Genomic DNA, 27,669 nt, shown 5'->3' on the forward strand with positions numbered 1-27,669 from the left:
CAAAACAACCCATCAGTCTCACCTCTCTGATCATCTGATGCAGCCAGTGTTAACTGATCTGGGCGAACAAGAGCTCAAGAGCATTTTACAAACTTTCTATTTTTTCTTTTCTTTCTTCCTTCTTTTCTTTTTACTTTCTTCTTTTCCCTTCCTTCCTTATTTATTTTCTATTTTGGTTTTTAATTAAGGCCTCCAAAAGAAGATAGCGGATCAGTGGGAGGGTGTGCTGCCTACTTGTAAGGTTTAAATAAACACTCAGGTGGAAGTGGGCAGAGAAGTTGAGAGATGGAAAGATGAAGGCCTTGCAATGAGGATACCTGAAACCCTTCTGATGGGCTCCGAGATCCCATGTGATTTGATCTTTCTCTATAGACACAGGGAAGTCTGACTCACTCCATTTGGTCAGATTAATAGTTTATTGTAGTTAACGCCAGGTGTCGGACACTTCGGCTTCCTCCCACTTCACTCGCGCCAGATCTCGGAGGTAGATCGCGGGGCTCAGGAAGAGAAGCCGAGGCGGGGCGTTGGGCGTGGTTTTCCAGGGGCGTGTCGGAGTGGGCGTGGTCTGGGAAATTCCCCGGCTCGGGCGGGAGCAGGCGCTGCGGTCAGCTGAGCGGCGCCCGGCGGGTCGCGAAGGCGCGCGTCACCGTCAGGCTGCCCGGTCGCCGCCCCCCCGGCCGGTCCTTGGCGGGCGTCGGCATCCAGAACTCTGATACTGGGACAAGATGCCAACGAAGCAGTGACCTGAGAGGAGCGGATCCCGGAGGTCGGTGAGCCGGGCCGGGGGGTGGCGGGCGCTGGCCGAGCGCGGCGACTTTCCCCGGCGGGCTCCAATCCATCCTGGCAGCGACTCTCGCTGTAGCTGTCTCTGGGAGCTTACCGCGGGGAGGGTGACGAAGCTGGGGCGGTCCTCTTGTAGGATGGTTTCCCTAGGAAGGCTTCCAAGGCCCAGGCTGATCCTGACCTGGTGTGAAAGGGCAGCGGGGATGTGAGTTGGGGGCTGGGAGTGGCGGCCGCTACAAAGGCCCCTCCCCCCTTTCCCCAGGGTGGTAAAACACTGACTTGAATGGCCGCAGGTGACTTCCAGTTCAGGTCACTAAGGTGGTTTGAAGGTGACGTCCGGTGTTGATGGTGATTAAGCAAGGAGTCGTTCTTTCTAAGAAGGAAGTGGTTAAAGGTACTGTCACAAGGAGTAAAGGCACTCTGAATGATGTGGCCCAGGAACAGTAAAGAATCGAGACCCCTTGCCAAAGTGGCAGGCTTACAGAACAGTACATAAACTGTTGTGTCTGTCTGGGAAGAGTGCGCTATATCCGTGCATGTATATACTCATGTATAAACTCAAAGTATGTTTGTATGTTTTGGGGGAGGAAAGGGGGGGAGAGAATATATGAGAATGAATTTAATGGAGCTGAGAACTTTAGAGGAATGTTTTGGACCACGGTCAATGTTTACATTGGAGGCAATAAACAAGCCTCAGAGGAAAATGAAACTCAGTCCCTGACCTGGCCTCCACTAGCAGGACTCCTGTGAGGAGGAACGTACGCCTGAGGTGTTTAACGTTGAAATGGAAAACCTTAGGGAGAGCCTCAAGAAGAGAACGCAAGGCAGCGTGGGGCCACTGGGCGCTTTCACAACTGTCTCCGAAGCTGCCCTTTTCCCCAAAGCAGCCTCACTCTTTTGGTCTCTGGAGAGGAGGAGTCCCGTTGCTGTCGGGTTGATAATAGGGTAGAGCTGGACAGAGCAGAGGCCACTGCCGGAGATTGCCTTGGATTTGATTGGACAAGTGAAGTTTCATTGTGAACTGTGCATGTTTGTTCTGTTTACAGTGAGCGGTCTGAGCAGTACTTTATGTTTTGTGTGCAACACCATGAAAGTAACTAGTTTTTACAATTGTCCTGTAAATTACATGGGGGGGGGGCAGGGAGGGAGGGAGAAAGAAGAGAAGGAAGGGAGGAGGGAGAAAGGGACAGAATCTATATTTTGTGAGACTTAATGAAATAAACTTGAAAGGAATTAGTTATATCTTCCCCCTGAACTCCCTCATTTAAGTAGCACATAGTTGTTCTGGCCATGAAATACATGAAATATACCTACTAGTCCCCAAATCAGTTTTCCTGACCTTTTATTATAGAGACTTAGTGTGTTAATGATTTTTTTTTGGATTTCCTGGAAAATCAAAATCCAAAGGCAAAAGAAATTAAATTTTTAAATTTTATTATATTTATTAATTAGCTGTGTGTGCATGTTTGTGTGCATGTATGTTCACAGATGTGTGTATGCATGTGCTTGCCATGGTGTTCAAGTGGACACCAGGGGACAGTCTATGAGAGATCCATGGATTCAATTTCGGTTGTCAGGCTTGGCAGGACGTGCCTTTACCCACTGAACCATCTTTCTAAACCTAAAAATCTTTTGTTTCGGTTTGGTTATGAGACAGGGTCTCCCTATGTCTACCTGGCTGGCCTGAACCTCGCTTTGTAGACCAAGCTGGCCTTGAACTCAGAGGGATCCGCTTTGTTTTTCCCTCTCAAGTGCTGAGATCAAAGGCATGCACCACCACCCTCCCCAAATCCTTTGTTTAAGTTAAATGTATTAAGGTTTTCCTTGATTCTGCTTTGGCTTGTGTGTGATAACAAGTTCTAGAATGTACGTTATATAATAATATCCTCATCCTTTGTGGTGGTAGAGAAAACCAGTTCTGACTTTAAAAATGAGTTTGAAAAGTTGACTTCAAGAATCTGGATACGAGCACCCTAGAGCTGCAGGAAACTCATAACAGTCCTAAAATGTGCTAACATGTACATACAGTCCTAACATGTACATAACGGTCCTAACATGTGCTAACATGTACATAACAGTCCTAACATGTGTGGTTTGTGCTCACAGAGCAGGAAGCACTTTACTGGTGCTGGACTTGAATAGCCCTCACTAGGCTGTGTTTTCATCTTGTTTCAACAAACACACAGAGGCTGCTGTGTGCCAGTCTCTAGTAAGAAAAAGATGGAAAGTAAATAGTCTAAAAATGGCAGTAATTGGTGGGGGGACTAAGGAGCTAGGAATACAAATGGCCCTTAGATGCTCAGAAGAGCTGCTTCTCCACAAAATGTCAAATGTTGGACATTGAAACTGCCCCATGGATGTGTGCCAGAGCAAATGGGAACCAGACATTTCCCAGGCAGAGGACACCGCAGAGGCAAGGACATAGAGGCCAAGAATGCATGGAGCCGTGAGCCCTTTAATGTGGTCTTTGTGGCTTGGTAACAGGAGGTGGCATTGATGCATATGGATAATTAAGCCTGGGAATAAATAAAAATAACTCTCATGAACTTCATTTGCAGCAGGATTGAAATGGAAAGAGAAGAATGCTATTAGAATTCATTCATCTAAACCCTAATAATTTTTTTCTTGTGTGCACCACAGTACTGGGGACACAGCAACAGACAAAATAGGCAGAAGTTGAACATGGCTATTCACAAGCAAAAGTCCAAGCCTAAGCCTTTAAGGTTGGAGACATGAGGAGTTTGGAAGCATTTTGGAGGTACAAGTGACGACCCCTTTAGTTTTGAGAGGAGGGGGAGTGGGAAAGAAGGAAGCCTACTGCCATGTCCCTGCCTTCGTCAGTGAGTTTAAGTCTGTTTCTGTTTTCTGTGTATCCCTAAGTCATGGAATAGCCTTACTAGTAGTATTCCTAGCAAGCAACAGCAAGACTTTTTTTTACTCCAGAAATAAGATGTGTGTGTCCCACCTTCCTTTTCCACAAAGATAATTACCTTTTTCTATTTATTCTGTCCGTATGGGCGTGAGTACATACTTGCCACAACATACGTGAGAAGGACTCAGGATAACTTGTAAAAGTCACTTTTTCCTTCTGATGTGTGGATCCTGGGGACCAAACTGGAGTGATCTGGCTTGACAAGTGCCTTTACCTGCTGAGCCATCTTGGTAGCCCCCTTTATTCCCTTTTGTGAATGGAAACTATTGACTCTCTTAAGGAAACAGGTCTTCATTGTTTAAAACTAATTTACCAGGCTGAAGTGGTGGCTCAGCAATAAGAACACTTTCTGCTCTTCCAGAGGACCTGAGTCCTGTTCCCAATATCCACTTCAAACACCCCCAGCTCTGGGGAACCCAGTGCCTACGGCACCTGCATTCCCATGCACATACCACATATGAACCAGTTAATATTCATCCATAGATCTGAAGGCTCATCTCCACCAGGGAAAAGGACTGGGCTTGTTTTGTGTCCAGTGTCCAGTGAGTAGAAATTGGCATAAGGCAGATAACACTGGGCACATGGCCTTCTGGCTGTCAGAGCCATCTGTAATGGAAGAGACATTGCCTGCTGGGGGCAGCAGGGGTGGTGGGCATGGCTCATGTGTTCTAAGCCAGCTCTGTGTATCTGCGCACCATGGAAACCACACAGACATTCTTGTATTGAATAAGAAGTCAGAGTAGATTATCTCTAAGGAATGAGATTTATGCCCATGTCTCAGGGCCAGGTCATTACTATAGTTACTTGACCTCAGAATAAAGAATAAGTGCACATGACTAGGGACTCAAGGGGCACATCGAGGAAATAAAGCTGGGGCTTTGGTTCTGACTTTCTACCTTGCTAATTCCCAGTCTTTCTTGTTAGTGAAATTGTGACGAATCCTGTGTTCCTAACTCTATCCTCCCACAGGAAGCTGGGCTTGCTGTATAGCCCAGGCTGGCATAGAACTTCTAACAACCCTCTTGCCTCAGCTTCCCTGGTGATGGGAGTATAAGCTTTCACCATCATGCATGTCTAACATTTTTTGTGTTGTCTTGTGCTAATTTTTTTTTCTTTCTTTCTTTTTTTGGTCTCATACTGTAGACTATGCTGGTCTGGAACTCACTGTGTATGCCAGGTTGTCCTCAGACTCATGGCTTTCCTCCTGCTTCAGCTTCCCAAGAACTGGGTTACAGGTATGCCCCACCTCCCCTTTCTTCCCAAATGTCTTTGCCCATAAATGGCACTGATCAACCCAGATCAGCTGGCTTTCTATAAGGAATAAGAAAAACTGGAAAGAAAAACTTCTTTCCAGTTTTTGTAATCTCTGAAGATACATAAAAAGATATGCATGTCTCTCTGTATTTGCTCGGTTGAATGTCATTCAAGAGGAAGTTAATTAGACATTCAGGCACTAGTGTGTTGGTTCAGCAAGTAAAGGTTCTTGCTGCTAAGCTTGGTGGTCTGATTTCCACCCTTGGGAAACCAGCTGTCGTCTGACCTCCACATAGAAGGCATGGTGCTTGTGCTCGCCCATGTTCTGGGATGCTCTCTCTCCTCCCTCCCTCCCTCCTTCCTACCCTCCCTCCCTGTGTGTGTGTGTGTGTGTCATACATGCATAGATGATAGATAGATAGATAGATAGATAGATAGATAGATAGACAGATAGATAAAGGATAGATGATAGATAGATAGATAGATAGATAGATAGATAGGATAAAAATGTTCAGCGATTCTGAGATTTAAGTATTCTCCCACTACATGTTACCTGTAGGTATTTCACATATACCTCAGTATAGTGGTAATCCACACTGATACCTCTTAAGTACTCAAAAATCCCGAGTGTCCTTTGAGTCTTTCACTGTCCCTTCAAACCGCTTTTAGTAAAATAGTAGGATCTGAATGCTCACATTTGCAGGATACGCTAGCTTCTTATTCACTGTGGCACTTGAATTACGGAATTAATTTCCCTAACAAAAGTTGACAACAACATGACTAGGTGAGTGTGTGCTGTGAGGATGGTCAGTGTGATGGTGGACTGGCAGGTGAGTGTGCTGTGAGGATGGTCAGTGTGATGGTGGACTGGCAGGGGTAGTGGGGCGAGGAATACTGGGCATGCCTGTGTTGAAGGGTAGAGGTGGAGCTGTGATCTTTCTAGAAAATTAAGCATACCTTTTAGAGTTGCTGAGCTGAGACCCATGAGGAGCATTATCCACTGATGAGTCAGTAAACAGCCTGTGGAGATCAGGTGGCTCTCCCAAGGCCACACACTCTTATGAATCAGTACAACTGACTCTTGTACTGTCTCACCTAGCACAGCCCTGCTTTTTTCAAGTGTCCTTGTAAACTCTGGGCGACCTGCACGAGTTAGAAGTGTTGTGGGACCAAGGCTGTCTCTGCTGTGGTTGCATCTATAGTCCCAGTGGAGGTGCACATGGAGGTCAAGGAGGAGAGCCAGCTCAGCAGTCTTCAGAACTTCCTCTCCTTCCCATCCCCTCCTCCCTCTGCCCCTTCCTCCTTCTCGGCTCTGTACCTCCCCTTCCCTTTTTTCCTTTTCTTCTGATAAAATCGTGAAGAGATAGCTGGGTGTAAGTGTGGTGGTATGCCTGTTATCCGAGCCCTGAGGAGGTTAAGGCAGGAATTTTTCCACTTTGAGGCTAGCCTGGGCTACATTGCTAGCCTCTGTCTCAAAAAAAAAACTAGATTGAGAGATGTTGATTTATACATATAATAAGATGGAACTAAACACATCTTCTATATGTCTGTTTATTACGTTTTAAAAATCTGTTGAGATGGGCATAGTGGCTCATCTTTGTAATCTCAACACTCAACATATGGAGGCAGGAGGATCACCATGAACTCAAAGGCAATCTACTCTACGTAGTGAGTCCCAGGCAAACCTGAACTGTAAAATAAGACATCATCTCAAAAGACAAAGATAAAAACAAAATTAAAAGAATGTGTTGGGTATAGGTATAGCTCACTGGAGTGCTTGTTAGCATCCATGAGACTCTGGGTTCTATCCCTGGCACCCACTTCCCAACACACACAAAAGCCTGTTAAATGTTTCTGTAGTTTGACAGATTAAATACCTCAGGAAAATTTACTACTGTTCCAGAAAATTCCATTTTTATGAAATGTTATCACCAACATTATTATGTACAGAAATAAAAATTTTAGTTGGTTATTTCTCTCCTAATATATATGTACATATTGCTTTCCAGTTTATTGAGGCAGGATCTTTTCACTGAATCTGGAACTCACAAATTCCAGCTAATCTAGCTGTCCAGCTTGCCCCCAGGGTCCAGTCTCTTCCTCCCAAATGCTGACATTACAGAAAGCCACTATACCCTTCTGGCTTTATATGGGTTCTGGGGATCCAAACTCCAGTCCTTGTGTTTGCACAATGAGCATTTGATCCCCTGGACTATCTCCTCAGAACCTTTCATTGGTTTTGCAGGGACAGGTTTTCACTATATAGCCCACAATGGTTTGAAATGTGTAATCCTCCTACCTCAGCCCCTAAGGCAGTGAATAAGTGTGCACCATTATACTCAGTTGTTAACTTAGTTTTCTGTCCTGCCTGGTTCCCACAGTTGTTAAATCCCTTTTTTATTTTAAGGACTTTAACCTTTTTCTTTTCTTTCCCATGCCTGTTTTTATTTTTAATACACTGGAAAACATTTAGAGGTTTTTCTTTGTCTTTTAATCTCTCTTTACTGTATATCTCTCTTTTTCTGACCACATGAGTCTTTAATTTGCTAAGTGATATGGCTTTCTAGCCATAGAAATTAAAGCAAAAGAATTAAAGCTGTGGCTTTGGCAGCTGAATCCAGCCCATTTCTTAGTTGTCTGAGATTCCAGCCTCATGGTAGAGGTACCGGCTATAGCCAATTGCCACAACTCTATGGCGCTTCAAGTTCCCTGCTAGCAAGCAAGCTGCAGCAGTCTGCTCACAAACCACACTCAAATGCGCTGTAGCCAGACCTTGTGAAAGAGTCAGAGTTTGCACTGGCAGGATGGTCCAGAAAGCCAGCATTTTGAAAATGGTGCAGCTTTTTTTCCTGCTGTAGCTAAAAACCAAAAAGCATGCAGTCATCTTTTCATCAATACCATTTAAGTGTTTCGTGGTAGGACCTCTTAAAAGAACTGCAAGGTTTTACAGCTAAAGCTGAGTCAGGAAGCCTCTCTTAGATGAGCCACATTTGCCTCTAGCAAACAGAGCCCACCTGAGAAAATGCTGCTATCAATAAGCTGTGCTTAACTCTGTTCTTTGTCTAGAATTACTTCCCAAGCTCTCTCAGGCTTTATATGGATGCAGTTGTCCCACATTGAGTGCCAATTGTTGCAAGGAGAGGGATGCTTGTTCATCCCAGCCACCTGGCTAACTTAACCCTAAAATAACCACACAGAAACTGTATTAATTAAATCACTGCTTGGCCCATTAGCTCTAACTTGTTATTGGCTAACTCTTACATATTAATTTAACCCATCTCCATTAATCTGTGGATTGCCGTGTGGCAGTGGCTTACCAGGTAAAATTCCCAGCATCTGTCTCTGGCAGATCCATGGTGTCTCTCTCCAATTTCCTTCTCCTAGCATGCCATTTAGTTTTCCCCGCCTACCTAAGTTCTGCCCTATCAACAGGCCAAGGCAGTTTCTTTATTCATTAACCAATGAAAGCAACACATAGACAGAAGGACCTCCCACACTACTCAGTTGCAAAAATGAATTTTGTGGAAAGTCAGAAACATGGGCTTTACCCAGCAAAGGTACAGGGAAGGCATCTTAAATTAAGTAAAACCCATTTCCATTCAAGAAGCAAGAGAGTAATGCTTGCTCAGTGTTTTCCCTCTGTGAAATTGCCATCCTCCTTGTATACTTCATGGGATGCATTTCTTCTTAGCAGATACTTTAAGTAGCACAGCCAGCCTGCTCTCCTCATCAACACTAGCACTACAGTTTACCTAACACAGTCTCCAGACTAGAAGCAGTGCACCAGACTCTTGATTGTAGAGAACCTGAAGAGATCCCAGGATTCTGCCTCCTACGGGCATAGCAAGAGCCCCTCATTCTGTGCATCTGGTTTATTTTCATATGTGAGTATTAAACCTGCATGCTACCTGGCAGAGAGGGTGATTCTCCTGCCTGTCAGAAGAGGGACTGATTTCATATATAATGGAATACAACTCACGGAGCCATCAGGCACCTTAATCATGAGGAGCTGGCAGTCTGAGAACAATGGCTTCTCTCCTAGTTAGAAATAAGTTTGGGTACTATGACTGTAACTCTGTGGTAGAGCATTTGAGTAATATGTCGGAGGCTCTAGATACAGTTCCTACTGAGGTGGGGGAGGGAGTGCTCACCAGTATGCACCCATGCACCTTCTTCATCCCAGGGCTTTCTGTGGTGCCAGTGGCTCTCTGCTCTGTCACAGTCATAGGGCAACATCACCATTTGATGCCTTTTGTTGCATAGATGAATTTAAATTTATCTTACAATTAATTGAGGTAAATTTTAAGTTTTTTAAAATGTATGTGTCTGTGTGAGTATATACCATATATCTGTATGTGTCTGTAGAGGCCAGAAGAGGACATCAGATCCTCTAGAGCTAGGGTAACAGGCAGTTTTGAGCCATCTAATGTGTGCTGGGAGTCAAAGAGGAACAAGTGCTTTTAAATACCGAGCCATCTCTGCAGGCTCAAGAAATAATATTTTTTTAAAGATTTATATTTATTTAATGTACACTGGTGTTTTGCCTGTACTGTGCAAGGATGTCAAATCCCTTAGAACTGGAGTTACAGACAGTTGTGAACCTCCATGTGGGTGCTGAGAATTGAACCCGGGTCCTCTGGAAGGGCAGTCAGTGCTCTTAACCACTGAACCATCTTTCCAGCCTGAAATAATATTTTTTTAACCATCTCTCTGGACGTCAGTAATTTTTCCTTTGTAGAATAGGGCAAGTGTGTATGTATATGTGCATGTGTGAAGGTGTGTGTGTATTTTACCTTTACTTTATATTGTTTTATGATCTATCCACATCAGTTCATGATGGGAATATCTATCATTTTCATGAAGCATGAAGATGAAATTTTGATGGAGGAAGGTCATTGGCCAATAAAGAAACTGCTTGGCCCTGTGGGTGGAGTAAACAGAACAAAATGCTGGGAGGAAGAGGAAGTGAGGTCAGAGGCTCCACCGCTCTGCTCTCGGGAGCAGACACCTCAGAGAGATGCCATGCTCCGCTCTCCCAGGCAGACACATGTGATGAAGCAAGCCACCAGGTTAGACATGCTGAACCTTTCCCGGTAAGACCGGTGCTCACAGATTATTAGAGATGGGTTGATCGGGATGTGAGAATTAGCCTGTAAGTGCTAGAGCTAAAGGGCCAAGCAGTGCTTAAAAGAATACAGTGTCCGTGTAATTATTTCGGGGCATAAGCTAGCCGGGCAGGCGGCCGGGGTGCTGGGAACGCAGCCCCGCCGCCCTTATTACTACAAAATTTTTTTTGCCTGGAATGTGTATGTAGCCAGTCATTGGAAAGAGGTCCTTTTGCCTGAGTGGTATGTAATAAAGAAGTAGAATTGGCATTTATGTGTTCTCATCGACACATCTATGAAATAAAGCCATATACATAGAAGTGTTTTCAGGATGTACAATAGGCATCAAACTGCATTAGTGTTTTGTGTGTATTCACTGACAAATATCATATCAAAGCCTCAATAAAAATAAAACTTTTCTTGCGCCTTTTGTGTAGTATAAGATGGCATCTTCACAGCAGCCTTGCTATGTGCCACTTCTGACCTTAGGTGAGCTGTTACACCTGTTAAACCTCACCTGACGATCAAGAGTAGGGAGTGTCACCAGGCAGCAAAGGCACACGCCTTTAATCCCAGCACTCTGGAGGCAGAAGCAGGTGGATGTATAGGAGTTCAAGGCCATCCTGGTCTACAGAGTGAGGAGGTCCAGGACAGCCAAAGCTGTTACATAGAGAAACTCTGACTTGAAAAACCAAAGAAAGAAGAGAGAGAGAGAGAGAGAGAGAGAGAGAGAGAGAGAGAGAGAGAGAGAGAGAGAGGGTATGTATGGCAGAGTGTTTCAGCACATACTAAGCCTAAGAATTACCAAAAATAAACATTCCATTCCATTCCTTTTATCAAAGATAAAATATGGAGATCTAATAGCTTTCAATAAATATAAAATATGCAGACTCTAATAGTTTTCAATAAATATAAAATATAGAGATTTTAATGGCTTTCAATAAATATATAAATGAAGATTTTAATAACTTTATTGAAGTCTAATTCCCAAACAATACAAATCACTCAAAATAAGGATATTTGAACTGAAAGACTTCAAGGGATTTATGTAGTGATCTTCACCAAGGCTGCAGATATTATCCTAATCGTTATCAATTCTACAGTTTCCATCTCATTTCAGTTCTGCCCTTTTCTACACATGGTCCCATGAAGGTGGGCAGTGCAGCTGATGGTTAAAGGGAAAGCTTTCACAGTGCACCCGGAGGGAAGGCCAGCAACCTTGGGAATAACTACCACTTGTTACTAACAGATTTGCGGGTCTTTCCGAGGCCATATTTTTAGCTTGTGGCTTTTCCATAGGACCCGTTGCCATGTCCCATCAACCTCTGAGCTGCCTGACTGAGAAGGGGGACAGCCCCTGTGAGACCCCAGGAAATGGACCCCCCAGTATGGTTCACCCCAGCCTGGACACATTCACTCCTGAGGAGCTGGTGCAGCAAATGAAGGAGCTCCTGGTTGAGAACCACCAGCTGAAAGGTGAGCAGGCCTGTCGTCTAGATTCGCCACACAGGAAACAATCCCTTCTGAAGAAGGCTGTAAGTGAGGCCCTTTTTCAGCCTGTTTCCCTAGAAACAGCACAGCAAGACTTTGAGCAGTGCTACAAGGCTTTCTGTTTACATATTTTACAGGTCAGACTAAAAACTACTCTGTTTAGGGGCTGAGAGTGTAGATCAGTAAGAGAGAGCTTGCCCAGCATGTGCAAGGCTCTAGCATGCATCCTTACCACTGCACAAAACCAAACTAGCTCAGAAAATAGTCTAATGACAGTTACCCCATTTAAAAGGAACACGAGAGACACCTCTAGCTACAGTTAGGTGGAAACATTACTTGTCAGGAGAAAGCATTCTGAACTAAGCATGATGGTGCATGACTGTGTCCTGGCTCCAGAACAGACGCAGGGGGATTCCACGTGCAGAGCTGTCACATGCTGCATAGCAAGTTCAAGGATATCCTGAGCTATATACACAATGAAACTTTGTTTCAAAGGAGGATTATATTCTAATATCTCAAGCCATGGCTAATTAAATATCGTAATCAAAGAGTCTTCCAGACTTTTGGTCATTAAGAGGAATTTATATCCCCAAATCAATTTTATTTGGGGAATTTTGTTGTTTTGAAAGTGACTTGTGTAGACCAGGATGACCTCCTGCTCGCCACATAGCTAAACCTGAACCTTGACCTCCATATCATCCCACCTCTTGCCTCCCAAATACTGGGAGTACAATTATGAGTCACCATGCCTGGCCTTTCTTATGACCTTTAAGGACCAACAGTGGTGTTCTGGAGTCTGTAAGCAAACTCTACTGCCATTGCTGTAGTCTTTTTCCTGCTGATGTACCCATCCTAGGTCACTGGGGCATGTTTAGATCTGGAGCCCAGAGTATTGAAATGGCCAGAGGAAGAGCTGATTCATGAAATTCCATCCATTCCCTGGTTGGTGACTCCCTCTCTCTAAACCCCAAACAGAAGCCATAAAGCTAAATAATCAGGTCATGAAAGGACGATTTGAGGAGCTTTCAGCCTGGACAGAGAAGCAGAAGGAAGAACGCCAGATGTTTGAGACACAGAGCAAAGAAGCTAAGGAGCACCTGACGACCTTGAGTCAAGAAAATGAGAGACTGAAGGAAGAGCTTGAGAAACTAAGAGAGAAATCAGAAAGGCTGTTTGGAGTGAGTACATGATCCACTGTGGTCTTACTTTCTTCGTATGTACAGTTGTGTGACAAAGCTTTTCCTGGGGAGATACGATATACACGCCTACCTACTCCAGACAGGAATCCATGACAGACCAAAGTATGGATACCACCAATGCCCAATTTGGTGAACCAATGAGTTTTATTAGGGTTACTTACAGAAGTATGGGTGAGTGGCTACTTACAGGTGCAGAAATAACTCAAAGCCAGCTGCATCACCAACCCCACCCTAGCATGGGCAACACAAAAGCTAGGAAACCTGGAGCACACTGCACAGCCTTCAGGCAGCTCGACCATTTGGAAAATGTCCTCTCCAAGTGACTCCAGTCTGAACCTTTTCCAGGCAGCTCAACTGCTTTCTGCTTCTTCTAGACAGCTGGTCTGGTCTCTAGAGTCTTCTTTGTATTCCTCTCTTCTCATTGTTTTTACAGCTCAGCTTCCTCTGTCAGAGGGGACAACTCAAAATAGCTTCAGGAAGTCCCTGAAACCGACCAGATCTTACTAGGTCCCTCCCTGCCAGAATAAGCAGTAAAAGCTGAGAGTCCACCTTCCTGTTTAAAGAGCTTGCCTGCAGGAAGCAATGTTTCTGCCTGGGAAAAATTTACACAGCAGCAGTAGAATCTTTCTGATCTGGACTGTTCGATCAACCACTCTGTGTGGTTCAGGCTGGACTGGTGTTTTACATGGTCTTGGAAGCAGTGTGGTTTTGCTAGAAACACTGGCTGGGTCGTATATAACCTCTGTTGGGAAGGGGTTTTTATAAGGGCAGAACTGAGGAGATGACTCGGTCTGTAAATGCCTGCCATGCAAATGTGAGGCCCTGCTCTCCAACACCCATGTAAAATCTGGCATCCGTTAATTCAGCACCAGGGGCCAAGACCGTCAGACCCCTGAAACTTATTGGCCACGTAGCTGAATCAATGAGCTCCATGTGCAGTGATGGAGGGTGACCTAGCAATGTGGGAACACCCCACAATTCCTCGCCTTCATAATACACACCCACATGCATGTTCACCCTCAAACCTTCATGCACATACCTGCATGAACATAACATATATGATATATATGTGTATACATATATATACATACATCACAAACCAGAAATTTATAAGATCTCATACAGTATAGTCAAAAGATAATTAGGAGTTAGGCATGGTAGTTTACAGTGTAATCTCAGCACTGTAGAGACTGAGGCAGGTGGATGGAGAGCCCAAAGCCAACCTGGACTACATAGTAAGTCCCAGACCTATGAGGCTCTCTGTCAAAAAAAAAAAAACCTAAAAGTATATTCAGGTTATAAATCAGTGTTTCACATTCATTAAAATGGTAGGTAGGGCAGGGGGCTGGAGAGGTGGCTCAGAGGTTAGGAGCACTAACTGCATTTCCAGAGGTCCTGAGTTCAATTCCCAGCAACCACATGGTGGCTCACAGCCATCTATAATGAGATCTGGTGCCCTCTTCTGACATGCAAGCAGTACATTGTATATATAATAAATGAATAAATCTTTTTTTAAAAAAAATAGTAGGTGGACCTCTGTCCAGAGGGCATCCAATTGTTAGTTCTTAATTCATATCCTTGATATAAAATTAGACTTTATATATGTACCTTGGAGTGCTTGCTTTCTGGCCTTTATATCCTTTTAAATAGTGATTCCCTTTACAGTTGGCTTTTGAGAAATGACTTAGGAGCGGCGTGGTGTGATATGGAACACTGACTGCAGGGCTGCCATGGTCCTGTAAACATGTGTTAGAGACACTAACAAAGGACACACCAGAGCACACTTGATCCCAGCTGGTCCTCCAAGGCCCCAGGTGACATCTGGGTGACCCTGCCATCTATTCCTTCCAAACCTCATACTTAACCCTTCCAAGAATGAAGTGTCCTAGGGCCCTGTGTAGTGAACTGGTACATATCTCTTATCCCAGCACTCAGGAGGATTGCCACGAGTTGGAGCGCAGCATGGACTATATAATGAGTTCCTGTCTGTCCCAGGCTACGTAGCAAGGCTCTGTCCTAAATAAATAACAATAAAAACAAAACAATGACGGGTGTGGCAATGTGAGTTTGTAACCCAGCCCTGGGGGCTGCAGTTGGGAGGGCCAGGTTCAGTGAGACACAGTTTCTCAAGACAATAAGGTGAAAATAAAAATAAAGTGAGGAATAAAATAAGGAAGATATCCTGACACAGCCTCTGACCCACACCCACATGCACACGTGTGTACACATGCATATACCATACACATATACAAAAACAAAAATTCATACTAGGGCTGGGGTGTAGCTTAGTGGTGGAGCACTTGCCTATCATGCACAAGATCCTGGGTTCAATCCCCAGTAATGAACAAATGACAACAAAAAAGAATTCCATGAACTGTAATTATTTCAAGTTAGGAAAGGAGAGTGAAGCACAGTGTCTTATACATCGAGCTGTAGAGGTTTCCTGCGGAGGGAACCAGGGAAGCCTGGGAGGTCATATAAGAGACTGTGGACTATGTGGTGTCCAAGAAAACTGAGGCCGGGACTTCAGAGAGTCTGCTGAGGACCACATCTTTAGTGATCAGGGAATACAAATGAGTCTGTTCTCCCCAGAAACAAGCACCGCTTCTGAACAGGCTGGTACTATTGCTGTCATATGTGGTCATTACATCAGGGTGAACTCAACACACATGACATATATAGTTCACATCTGTGCAATACTAATTAATATGTATTATTGGTTCTATATGGGCGGAAATTTAACTTTTTCTTAATCCTCGAGTTTCTGTCTTCTTTCTCCCAGGTTTTCCCTCTTCCAACACCAGCATAGAGTAACATCCCCAGCAGTTAGCACGCAGGGAGAACTGGAGACCTTTTCTTATCTTGCCATCCCTGAACCAGATCACATCTTGGTGCTCCGGTTTCTGACTGCACCTGGGGGACAGGGAGTGGAGATGTGGGTATTTGCAAGGAAGAGTGAAGGTAGAAGGTTGAGTGTTAACAGCTCTTGGTCCTTGTTTTCTGAGGTTTTTTTACCAGTGTTTGAGTCTATCACTGTCCAAGTCTAGTTGGTTATTTTCAGGATTTTAACCCATGATTCTTGCATGCTGTGGAAGCCTTTTTTTCTTGTCATTAAGTTAAATTCCTTGTTTCTTTTTCACATGTGTGGCTCTGTGGTTTGAACCTAGGGTCTCTCTCACATTTGAGACAAGCTACTATTCGGCTTTACCTCTAGCCCCCAAATTCCTGTTTTATATGGTGTGTCAAAATAAGTTGTTAAATAAGAGGGTGACTCTTCTGCTTAAAGCATAGCAGATGAAAATGTTAGAAAAGTGCCTCTTCTAAAAACGAGCATGGGGCTGGAGATAGAGCTCAGTTAATGAAGTGCTAAGGACCTGAGTTTAATCGGCAGAACACACGTGGAAAGCCAGGCATGGTGGTGTGTGTATATAATCCCAGTGCTGGGGATGCAAAGACAAGCATGGTGGTGTGTGTATATAATCCCAGTGCTGGGGATGCAAAGACAAGCAGATTCCTGGGGCTCACTGGCTAGCCAGCCTAGCCTACTTGTCAAGTCCTGGGCCAGTAAGAGAACCTTTCTCCAAAATAAAACAAAAACAGGGAAGATGGACAAGATGGTTGGCACCTAAGGTTGTTTTCCTCTACATACACATGCACACCATGAGCGTGTCCACACAAGTGCACATCCAACACACAAAAATTAAGTTGGACGTCGTGGTGCATGTCTATAATACCAGCACTTGGAAGGTAGTGATAGGAGGTTCCAAAGTTCAAGGCTATCCTCAGCTCTGAGCTCAAACTCAACCTCTGCTCCATGATATCCTGCTTTGAGAGAGAGAGAGAGAGAGAGAGAGAGAGAGAGAGAGAGAGAGAGAGAGAGGCATGAGCATTGTCTGTGATGTTTTTTGCTGGCCAGACCCTTGGTTTGATTTGTGTATTTGCCTCATTCTTGGTTTTCCCAGGGTTCCATAGGTGTCTCCGGGCTTCCCAGGGCAAACCTGGAGCAGGAAGTAGAGCAGTTGAAGGCCCAGGTGATGCGCCTTCAAGCTGAAAAGGCAGACCTGCTGGGCATCGTCTCAGAACTACAGCTCAAGCTCAACTCCAGTGGCTTCTCGGAAGATTCCTTTGTTGAGATCAGGATGGCTGTAAGAATTATGGTCATTTTTATAGGAAGCAAACGTCCAACTCCCGCCCCCCCCCCAGACATGTGAAAAATAACACATCAAAGTGTTGTCAACACAGCTTATCCAAATAATGAGGAAATTGCAGTAAAGCAGAGACAAATTTGCTCCCGTCTTCTAAGTGTAAGAAGATGGCTAACGAGGTTCTGTTTATAGTGGGATCCAGCACTGGTTAAATTTAAAAAACAAAACAAAACAAAACAACTCAGCTATTTGGACAAAAGTCCCCACCGCACATCTGTCCTCCCAGGTTGGACATTTCTCTGGCTGATCTGAAAACAAACAAGCAAATGTCCCAAATGAAAAGCATAAGCATGAATTTTGTCTCCCCTCCCCAAGCCAAGTCTCAGAAGTCTTAGGTGAGCAAAATTGTGATCAAATGTTTGGATTAGTTTTAAACAGCTTAAATTATTTTTTATACAAGTGCCATAACACTGCCTGGAGGTCAAAGGATAACTTCCAGGAATTGGTTCTCTCCTATGTTGTGGGTCCAAGGAATTGAACTCAGGTCATCAGCCTTGGTGACAATTGTCTTAACCTGCTGAGCCATCTTACTAACCCTTAAACTCCTTTCAATAGTGTTTAATAGACTTTTTTGCAAAGTCTAGGGAGGAACCCCGATAATTAAAAATAAGAGGGCCTGAAAGGATGGCGCGGAAGGAAAAGGTATTGGCCACATAAGCCTGGCAACCTGTGTTTGGTCTCTGCGACCCACATAAAGGCAGAAGGAAAGCACTGGCTTCGCAGGTTGTCACCTGACCTGTGCACCTCCACGGCACAAGCACCCACACACAAATAATAATAATAATAATAATAATACTTTTTTAATGATAAAATCTACTGGTTGTATAGCTTAATTGGTGAGAGTGCTTGCTTGCAAATTAAACATGCTAAGCAAGCAAGCCTCCTGGGGAGACATGAAAGAATTACCCACAATTTGCTGTCAACACAGCTCAGCCAAATGAGGAGTAACAGAGTAACAGAGATAAATTGGCTATTAAATTTTGCCAAGGCAGCTGCCGTTATAAATTTGCCTACACCACTGCCTGTTAGGGAACTAAAGCCTAAGGACTCAGACTGACAGGATTTGTGAGCTGGTCATTTCTTAACAAGCTAATGGAGTAAATCTTCACACGGGCACACAGATGGCTCGGGAGGCTCTGACTGTGCTCTTCCTAAGCCACGGACAGAGTTTCCCAGCTCACAGCAGCAGAGTGAAGGACATCCACACTCACAATGACGTCACTCAGGGAGGAGAGGCCACGGTTGGAAACTTGTTTAAGTGTGCAGCCCCGAACAAGGGTTGTCCTGGATGCAGGTGAGGGGCACAGGAAAGAAACCATCAAAATGGCCACTCTGCTATTAGGAGGGATATTTGTATTGTGAATAAGAGAGAGAAAATATCCAGAGGCATCTAGAAGAGTCTGTCTTAAAGAGAAAAGAAACAAACTGGATGTGGATATCTACAAGATAAGCTGGGGTGGGAGTGGGGAGCAGCGTGGAAGAATCATTTGGGTTATAAGAAGGACCAGGAGCTGGGGGAAGGGAGCCAGTAATCTGGGACAGGCCTGGGAGTTTAGGGGGAGAGGGAGGCATGAGGCAATGAGAGTAGGGGCTGTAGGAACCTGGAGGCCGGCATGGGCTTTGATGTGCATCTATAGGTTTATGTCAACCGAGGGCATGTCTGCCAGTGGAAGCCACGAACCCCAGTTCACAAGTTCCTAAGGAGTGTTGGCTTTTATCTAACCACCAGAAATCCTTCTACAGTCCAGCCTGAACTGGGCCAACTGTCATTTCTAGACCACGCACTACTTTTTGTAGTTTGGGGAATTGTAGTTTCCTTTGGACTAGCCATATAAGTCTGGCCATTCATGTTTCATGTATGAAACCCTGGGTTCCATCCCCAGTGCCACAGAAACTAAGTGTAGTAGCACACACTTGTAGTCCTGGGATTCAGTAGGTAGAAGCTGGAGGAGCAGAAGTTCAAGGTTATTCTAAACTAGATAGCCAGTTCAAGGCCAGCCTGTGGAACAGGAAACCTTGCCTCAAAAAGCGGGGTGGTAGCTGGAGATAGACCCAGCAGTTAGAATACAGCTGCCCTTCCTGCGGTTACCTGAGTTGCATTCCAAGCATCCGCATTAGGTGGCTCACAGCTGTCTTTAGCTCCAGCCAGGGCACTGACACCCTCTTCTGTCCTCAGATGGTGCCTGCACTCACCTACGCTACTTACACACCAGTGCATACATGCATATAATCAACAGTAAGATAAATGTTGGGGTGGAGGCAAGAAGAACAGTTACTCTGGGTGCAGACGGAGGAGGATCTGCTCTTTACCTCCTTGCTAGAAGCCATGACTTGGCTTCTGAGGACAGAGTTTGAAGCCAGAGCTATCACACTTAAATTCTGTGCAACCCAAGTGAATTGGCCAACTGAGGCAGTGTGCACTGAGCTTGTGTGGGGTGTCGCTTTTGATGGTATCTGGGTGTGCTCAGCCCCATAACAGGAAGAAAGCAGGTGGATAAGCATCAGAGGGATCTCTCCTTCAGTGCTGCTGAGAGATGCCTAAACTGGTAAAAAACTACACCAGACAAAATCCTTTGTAATAGAAGTGACATTCCCTTTGTCAGAGTTCATATCCGACGAAGGAAAAGCAATTAAGGAGAGAAGTGCACTTTGGAGATAAGGCCAGAGAGCAGCTTGCAAGACCCCTAAGGTACGAGACAGATCTGGAGTAGTTAGCGTGGAACTCCTTACTCACCAATTGCCCTACAGATCAGTCCAGTTGGAAAATGACCCCTAAATTTGAGGTGCATTCAGGTGCCCAGAATGATGACTTGAAAAGTGTACTTCTCTGCAAGTGGCTGAAACGCAAAGTTAGATCTAGCTTTCTCCCTGTGAACATCAGGAAACGCAGACATTTTGTCACGTTTCCAAACGCGGCCTCTCCTCCCTGAGTGACGTCATTGTGAGTGTGGATGTCCTTCACTCTGCTGCTGTGAGCTGGGAAACTCTGTCCGTGGCTTAGGAAGTGCACAGCCAGAGCATCCCGAGCCATCTGTGTGCCCGTGTGAAGATTTACTCCATTAGCTTGTTGAGGCATGACCAGCTCACAAATCCTGTAGGTCTGAGTCCTTAGGCTTTGATTCCCTAACAGGCAGTGGTGCAGGCAAATTTATAACGGCAGCTGCCTTGGCCAAACCATTGCTTTGTAAGCCTCGTGCACGTGTTTATGAAGTTGGTTTGAGTGTGACAGGAGATTAACCGTTATGCCTTAGCTTAAGTATATGTAATCCTGACAGGGCATGCAGGCCCAGGGGAGAGTGTTTTCTGTTTAATTTGAGTGACCACAGTTTAGGTCATCTCTCATACAAAAGCTGAGTATTTTCCTTGGGTGGACTCCTGTCTTTTTCTTTTGAAAAGAGATCTGTCTTGCAAGTCTGTTGTATTCAGTTCCTTTTGTCTCTGCTTTTACAGGAAGGAGAAGCTGAAGGGGCAGTGAAGGAACTAAAGAACAGTCCTGTACCTACAAGACCAGACTTCTTCAGCATGTAGGTGATCGAACTCTAGAGTTGTCAGGGGCACAGAAGGGGTAGCCGCGTCACTTTGAACCTGTCATTGGAGGTCAGGCGTCATGGGCTGAAGAAAAGTAACGTTTTCCCTGGGTTTAATCTGAACCTGCAACTGCTCTGCCTCAGCTTCCCCCGAGCTAATGCTCATTTTCAATGGCATTTAATGTTGCAGCCCAAACTAGCAGGGAATGAAAACAATGTCTGGTGCCTTTTTAAGGCTAACAAGTGCTGACCCTCTGTTGCAGAGCTGTTTCCTCTCTGTTAGAAATGTAAGCAAATTCCTCTCTATCCTAAATGTAAACAAGTTTATCCTCAATCAAAAAGATGAATTCCTAGCCCGCAGTTCTGTTTGTCAGAGCTACTCGAAGTAAACAGGCTGCCCATCTTCCTTAAATGGGATGTACCCTTTCTCTTCCTATTCTTCCCTGACTGTAATAAGCCACAGTAACCAATATTGGTTACTGAGGCAAAGGCTGTGATAGCTGTCAATCACTGGGACATTTCTTGAAAGTGCCCCGATCTTTTTCCTTAGCTTATTATTCGTGTGTATGTACATGATGAGGAGGGAACATGCTACAGTACACATGTGGAGGCACACATGTGTACATAATTTATAGAAATATGTTCTCTCCACTGTGTGGATTCTGAGAATCAAGCTCAGGCCGTCAGACTTGATGGCAACATCTTTACCTACTGAGCCCATCTCGTCACCCTCAAAAACGTCCGGGAACTTACCTAGGCAATCTCAAACCTGCCTTTCCCAAGCAGGTTCTAGGGAACAGACGCATACTGGGAGGACCGGCCTTTGAGCAGGGGCAGCAGCAGATCTAGGCACTGAACTTGGTTCTGAAGGCAGTCTTCCCCAAAGCTGCTGGTCCGCTGATCCTCTGCGCATGTACAGGCAACATCAGTCTGTCTGCTTGTCAGTCTGCTCAGAATTCCTCTGCGTTTCTTACCTCACGGACTTTTAAAACCATTTTTTCTATCACTTGATAAATGTGCCTAGAGAATGACACAAAAAAGTAGCAACGTTTTTTTTGTCTGTCCCTATGTTCTCATGTGACGGAGAATGTAAATAATCCAACAGTTTTCCACCAGAATAATTGCCATAGGTGAATGTTATTACTGGCTTTTTTTTTTTTTTTGGTTTAAAATGTAACTTTCCCCAAATTGTTAATTTTAATAGCAAGACTTTCCTGGAAGTAGAGGGAAGGAAGAAAACTGTGTTTGTAATTTTTAAGCCACTTCCTCTTCATTTATTTCCATAGGCAAAGACTCCTTCCTCTTTCAGACCAATGGCTCTTACCTTGTATGAGTCTGGTAAGGGATCTGGTAGTGGTTTCTAGGCTCGGAGTTCCAGCTTTGCAGTCTTGAATCCTGGCTGTTAGCTATGTGAGCCTAGCAGATGGCCGAAAGACTAGCTGCCATCCCTGCCGTCTTCGTCATCACTCTGAGCATCCTGTCAGTGGGTGGTGGTAACAGATGCTTGTTTGTTGTGACTGTGTCTCTTGATCAGGTAACATTTGACATTAGTGTCTCCATGCCTCTGCTTTGTGTGAAACCAAAACCAGAAAGGCTTTTCTTCACTTGACTCATAGAGATGATAGTCTCTGCCAAGATGGAATGGGCAGTGGTCTGAATGGACCTGAATAGTTAATCTGCAGTCCACTCTGAAACAGAATCTCTGGGGATCACCGCACCTCCAGCCACTGTGGACACAGTAACTCTGGAGTGAGTGCTCACTTTATGAGGTTAGCTTCCGTGAAGCATTGTGTTCATTTCTACAGCCTTCCCAGCGTGTAAAGAAGAATTAAACAGTGTCCACAGGATCAGCCGTGCTTGGGGCATTAAGAATTAATTGGAGGATGTTGGTTTCAGCTGTGTTGGACTTCTCTGTTCTTATCCTTGATATTTTTGTTGAGATTAAAACCTTTTTAACTTCCATACTGAATGTGCTGGTGATGTCTTATTAGGACCAAATCTACAGAAGATGCCAGGACATGTATGGAGTTTGAGGAATTAACTGTGAGCCAACTCCTGCTCTGCCTAAGGGAAGGAAACCAAAAGGTAGAGAGACTTGAATTTGCCCTCAGAGAAGCCAAAGAAAGGTATGAACTATTAATATGAAAGATTAATGGCTTTAGTAAAACACAAATACGATAAGATGCAGATCACCCTTTAAAGTATACATTCCAAGGCTTTTAGTCACATGACTGTATGCCCATTGCCACAATGTAATCTTATAAAGAGTCAGTTCCCCTCGGCATTCACTGCCTGCTTCCCCCAGTAACCAACTCTCTGTCTTTGGAGATCTCTGTGCCCTGGACAAATACATCACTGGTCTTCTGTGACTGCCTTCTTCCACTCAGCATAGTGTTGAGCTTCATCTACAACGCTGTGTATGCCAGGACTCTGTCCTTAATGTTGATGAATAACAAATACAAGATGTATAAGCCTGGCAGCTGGCTAATCATATATTCCTAATCTTCTTCCTGCTTTCAAACAAAACAAACAAAAACACAGCTTTCTCACTAGATACTGGAAGATATAGATGGCTCTTTAGAGGGGTACACCCAACCCTGAGTACTCTAGAAAGGTTCCTTTTTTGATGACATTGAACTTCTCTCTTGTGACCCAGGTGACTCTCAGTATTTAACAGGGCAAGCCAGTAAGTAGTTGCAAAGATTCATATTCTCTGCATGGTACCAGGATAGTGGGTGCTTCTCAGACACAGCAGGACTAAAGCCAGCACACATCATGGACACGTGGCCACCCAGCCTGGTTTGCACACACTGAAACTGGTTATGGCACAAACACATTACAACACCAACCCTGTGTTTTTCTGAAATAAGCAGGCCAGCTTTTAGCCTTTCTCCCCGGTCACTGGAAACAGGGATACAGGTGTTCTACATTTAAGTTTAAGGAAAACACAATTTTAGGTGATATATGGGGGAAAGGGATGGTAGTAGGTTTGCCTTTCTGTCTTCTTTGGGGTATGTACAGCTTTTCGTGGTTCATGTCATTGTAGGGCTTTTTATTTTTGTCTTTTCTCTGTCATTTTGGTTTTGTTGATTTGTTATTTGGGGTTATGTTGTTGTTTCAGTGGGTTTTTTTTTTTTTTGAGACAAGATCTCACTATGTAGCCCCTGGCTGGCCTGGACCATGCTGTAATAAATTTTGCTGAGCACACACAGATCGACCTGCCCTGGCTCCTGAGTGCTGAGGTTAAAGTGTGCACCGCCACAGCTGACTTCTCTAAATAAGTCAGTAAGGAGAAAGAAGTTCTTAGGAAATGTAGCCCCTGTTTCAATAGCAAGGGAAAGATGACTCAAAGTGAGTATTTGCCCCAGAAAATTAAGATAACTTGTAATCCAAACATAGATTAAAACCTGTGTCACATATGAACGGTACTACAGTGTTAATAAGCCCACCCTCCTGCCTGTGCCATCTGGCACCTCTCCCATGGAACAGACCAAATAGGCCCAGCCGGAGAGACAGCACTGCATACCAATTAAGGTGGACAGCTTGTAACCCAAAAATGACAGAGAGTGGTTCTCCAGACTCCCGTGGAGAAGCCGTGCTTTGACCAGCCCCTCCACCCACACTATTCCTGCTTCTCGGTCACTGTCAGACCATCTGGTCCCTTTGGTAGCTGCCTTCATGGATAAGGTTTAAATTGTTATTTTCTTTGAAAGTTTTAAATATAACATATTGACCTCTGAGTATGGATGAGGAAGATTTAGCTGTCCTGCACAACTATCATCAACACAGCACATGCATTTCTGGACTTTCGCTAACTCCTGTTCGCAGCTGAAATCAATAATTTGAAGCATTAGTCACATGAGTCCCCGGTGTTCATGTTGCTGAGCATTTAGGCATACATGTGTGCATGTATGTACGTGTCTGCTCACAGTCAAACCATGCACTGTGCAACAATCACTTTTCCCTCTTATACCTTTTATATCTCAGTGCAAAATCAGTCATTTACACGTTTGCTTAATGTCTTGGTCTGTTTTCTGCTCCTTTAACAGAATGGGTTATAAACTGTGGAAGTCAGCCTATAGTTCTGGAAGCTTTCAACAGAAAACAGTCAAGTTTTTATCCGAGCCTTTTTATTAGGAACCCACTCCTGAAATGACGGCTCTCATGAGGGCAGGGCTGCTACAGTGCCAAGGCAACTGAGTGTCAACATAAAGGGCTGGAGACAAGGCTCAACAGTCAAGAGAATATACTGCTCTTACAGAGGACCTAAGTGTGGTCACCCAGCACCCACAACTGCTTGAAACTCCAGAGGATCTATCTGATACCCTCTCCTGACCTCTGTATTCATATGCACAAACACACACACACACACACACAAACACAATTCCTCTGAATCTTATGTTAATTGTTGCTTCCTTTTTCTGACAGATTTTTCTATGTACCTATCCCAGTCCGCTGTGGTATAAACTTAAATGGGATCATATTACATATTTCCTCATAAATTATGTTTTTATTCAATTTTTTAAAAAATCCTCTAACCCCAAAAATTTCATCTTGAGTTTTGGAGGTGGTGTTCTATCTAACTGTATCTCCAAGTTTTCCCAATCTCTTAATTACATCTCTACTGACTTACTGAGAAGGAATATTAGAGAAGGCTATTTTCTAAGATCCGCCTATCCGTCCGTCTTTATACTCGACCAATGGTTTGGCTAAATAGGGAACTCTGGACTGATTGTTTTCCATGTGAAGTTTGAAATCATTCCTTTATTGTACTTCTATTTTTACTGCTGAGAAACCCATTGCCTTTCTGATTCTGACTCTTTTTGTATAGAACTTTTTGGTGCTATTTTTCCTCACCCCTGCAGGGTCTGAAATTTGACACCTGTTTTAGTTAGAAGCTGTTTTTCACTCAGTTCATTCTCCAGACTACTGCTCTTCTGTCCTTACAAAGCAATCTCGACTAACGTGGGGATTTTGTTCTAACTTGGTCCTTTTTCACTTATAAAAAAACCTGCTATCATCTCTTATTTTTAGATAGGACTAATCATGTGGTTTTCTTAACCTGTGTTCCTCTGTTATCTGTGTTCTCTTGCTCACTCTTGTCCATCATTTTAGGGTAGATTTGTTTAATTTTTAGTGGATATAAATAATGTCTTGGGTCTCTAGGGATATTAATGATAATCTCTCCTTTACACTTTTTTGTTCTATTTTCAGAGCAGAATATGTTTTATTTCAAGGTTTTCCTCAAATGTCTAGTGATCTTGGCTGTTTAGATTTAGCAAGGAGGAGAATTCAAAGCTACTTGAAGCTTTGGAAAGACTCAACTTGGGGATTTCCTTGGTGAGGCTGTGTCTGAAACCTTAAAATGTTTTGCCTGTCCCTAGTCCAATTCTCCAGAGAATGCCTCCCATCTCCTGCTTAGATAATATCTTTCTAGATGGTAGGGTTCTTGACATGAAAAGGAGAGGGCCAGGGCTTCATCTGTCTAATGTAAATTCCCTTCCTTTAGGTAGGAAACCAATCCCTCAACTGTGCTAAACATGTCTGCATCCTGAGCCCCCTTATTTTATCATTTCCAGTTGTCTTTATTTGTCCCCCCCCCCCATCCTGTGGATACACACAATATCCCCAACTCCCAAACCATAAAGAGTTTCAGCAGTATGACACAGGTAACTCTTTGGCCCTTCCTATTCTTGGTTTAGAGTCCAGCTTTCTTAGAACACTAACCCTGCCCTACTCATTCTGTACAGGAACGTTTATTGTTGCTGCTGCTGTCTTTTTGTTCCTGTAGGCTTGTGTCTGTTTGAAAGTTACATTTGTAGGATTTGTAGTGGGAGAAGAATTACATGTATATACGGAACCTACTGTGTGTGTGTACTTAAGCATAGGAGATTGAAGCCAGGGACATAGGCATGCTAGGCAATCTACCACTGGTCCACATCCCTCGCTCTCTTTTTACTTTTCGTTTTGATTCGGGGTCCTCTGAAGTTGCCAAGGCTGGCCTTGGACAGCAATTGTTAGGTCACCCAGGCAGCCTCTGAACTTCTGCTTTCTCCCTCAGATTCCCCAGGAGCTGAGATTACAGACCTGTCCTGCCATGGCAGCCAGTCTGCCACCTTCACCCGCAGTCTCTCGGCTTCATCTGTGCTGAGACAGCTGTGTTCTGTGTGTACTCATCCTCAGTCACAGCAGTTCTCCCAGCTTAGGATAGAGAACAAGGCCACTGCTAATGAGGCGAATCAAAGAGACTGAAAACCCCTCTCTTCTCCAGGCTTTGAGAGCGCTCACTGGAGTGCTTCAACAATGCTGACCCTCTTGCAGAAAGTCAAACTTTTCTACATTCCGTTGTTGTTGTTTTTCAGAATTTCAGAGTTTGAAAAGAAAGCAAATAACCGTTCTGAGATTGAGACCCAGACAGAGGGGAGCAGAGAAGAGGGTGAAGAGGACAAAGACCCAGAAAGTGTGGGTATAACACTGCTATGAAACTATCACACCCCCATTGGTGATGTAGCTGTGAGTTCAAGCCTTATGTTGTGCTGTTTACTTTAGAAATGGAAACTTTCTGTTTGTTACTGGATATTTTCTATTTTTTTTTCATTTCCTAATCCTGGGTTTGAACTCCATGTCAATCACATTAAGATGTATTCCAATCTGTACTATATGAAACACGCATCTTCTTGACTGATGTTACCCCCTAAATCCTTAAGCCAACAAAGCCCACCACATGGAAAAGACATTTTGACTATGTTGTGATGAGATCATTTGTGGACAGGGCTCTAAAACTTTTAGAATTGGAAAAGCTTGCTTCTGTCTCAGCACTAGTAGGAACAAGGAAGTTGGCATGAAAAAAAAATGTTCCTGAATATATATATTCAGCGTTGTATGGTAACTCAGAGATATGCCTTTGAGCCTGAAGAGTCTAAAGCTTGGGAATAGTTCCCAAAGCTAGGAAGTTATGGTACTCACAGAAGTCATTAAGAGAGAAACAAAAGGATCCTTTTGTTCACTGTATTTATCAATACACATACACATGACACATACACACTCACACACTCACACACATACACACACTGTTTGCTACTTCCTTCCCTTTTTCCCCGGGGGGTGGGTCAGGGAACGACAGCATCTTATTGTGCAGCCATAGCTAAGCTCTGATGAACTATGTAGCCCTGG

The 27,669-nt window shown here is 44.2% G+C and overlaps 1 protein-coding gene across 3 annotated transcripts in view; it reads left to right on the forward strand.

Moving 5' to 3' along the window:
- The first annotated feature begins 589 nt into the window (after positions 1 to 589).
- The window catches only part of Optn (optineurin), a 41,665-nt gene continuing 14,585 nt past the window's right edge, over positions 590 to 27,669 (forward strand). For 2 of the 3 annotated variants that reach the window (XM_041630795.1, XM_041630796.1), the window contains exons 1-7: positions 590 to 766; positions 11,374 to 11,550; positions 12,541 to 12,743; positions 16,727 to 16,909; positions 20,420 to 20,493; positions 22,488 to 22,622; positions 26,859 to 26,958. In XM_041630795.1, the coding sequence (XP_041486729.1) occupies positions 11,385 to 11,550; positions 12,541 to 12,743; positions 16,727 to 16,909; positions 20,420 to 20,493; positions 22,488 to 22,622; positions 26,859 to 26,958 (861 nt within the window). In that variant the 5' untranslated portion in view covers positions 590 to 766; positions 11,374 to 11,384. The remainder of the gene's footprint in view (positions 767 to 11,373; positions 11,551 to 12,540; positions 12,744 to 16,726; positions 16,910 to 20,419; positions 20,494 to 22,487; positions 22,623 to 26,858; positions 26,959 to 27,669) is intronic. The other variant, XM_041630797.1, reaches the window with a different exon arrangement.

Source organism: Microtus oregoni, unplaced genomic scaffold (assembly GCF_018167655.1).
Source record: "Microtus oregoni isolate MIOR12 unplaced genomic scaffold, Mior012 000035F_ref0000213, whole genome shotgun sequence".
NCBI classification, from domain to species: Eukaryota; Metazoa; Chordata; class Mammalia; order Rodentia; family Cricetidae; genus Microtus; species Microtus oregoni.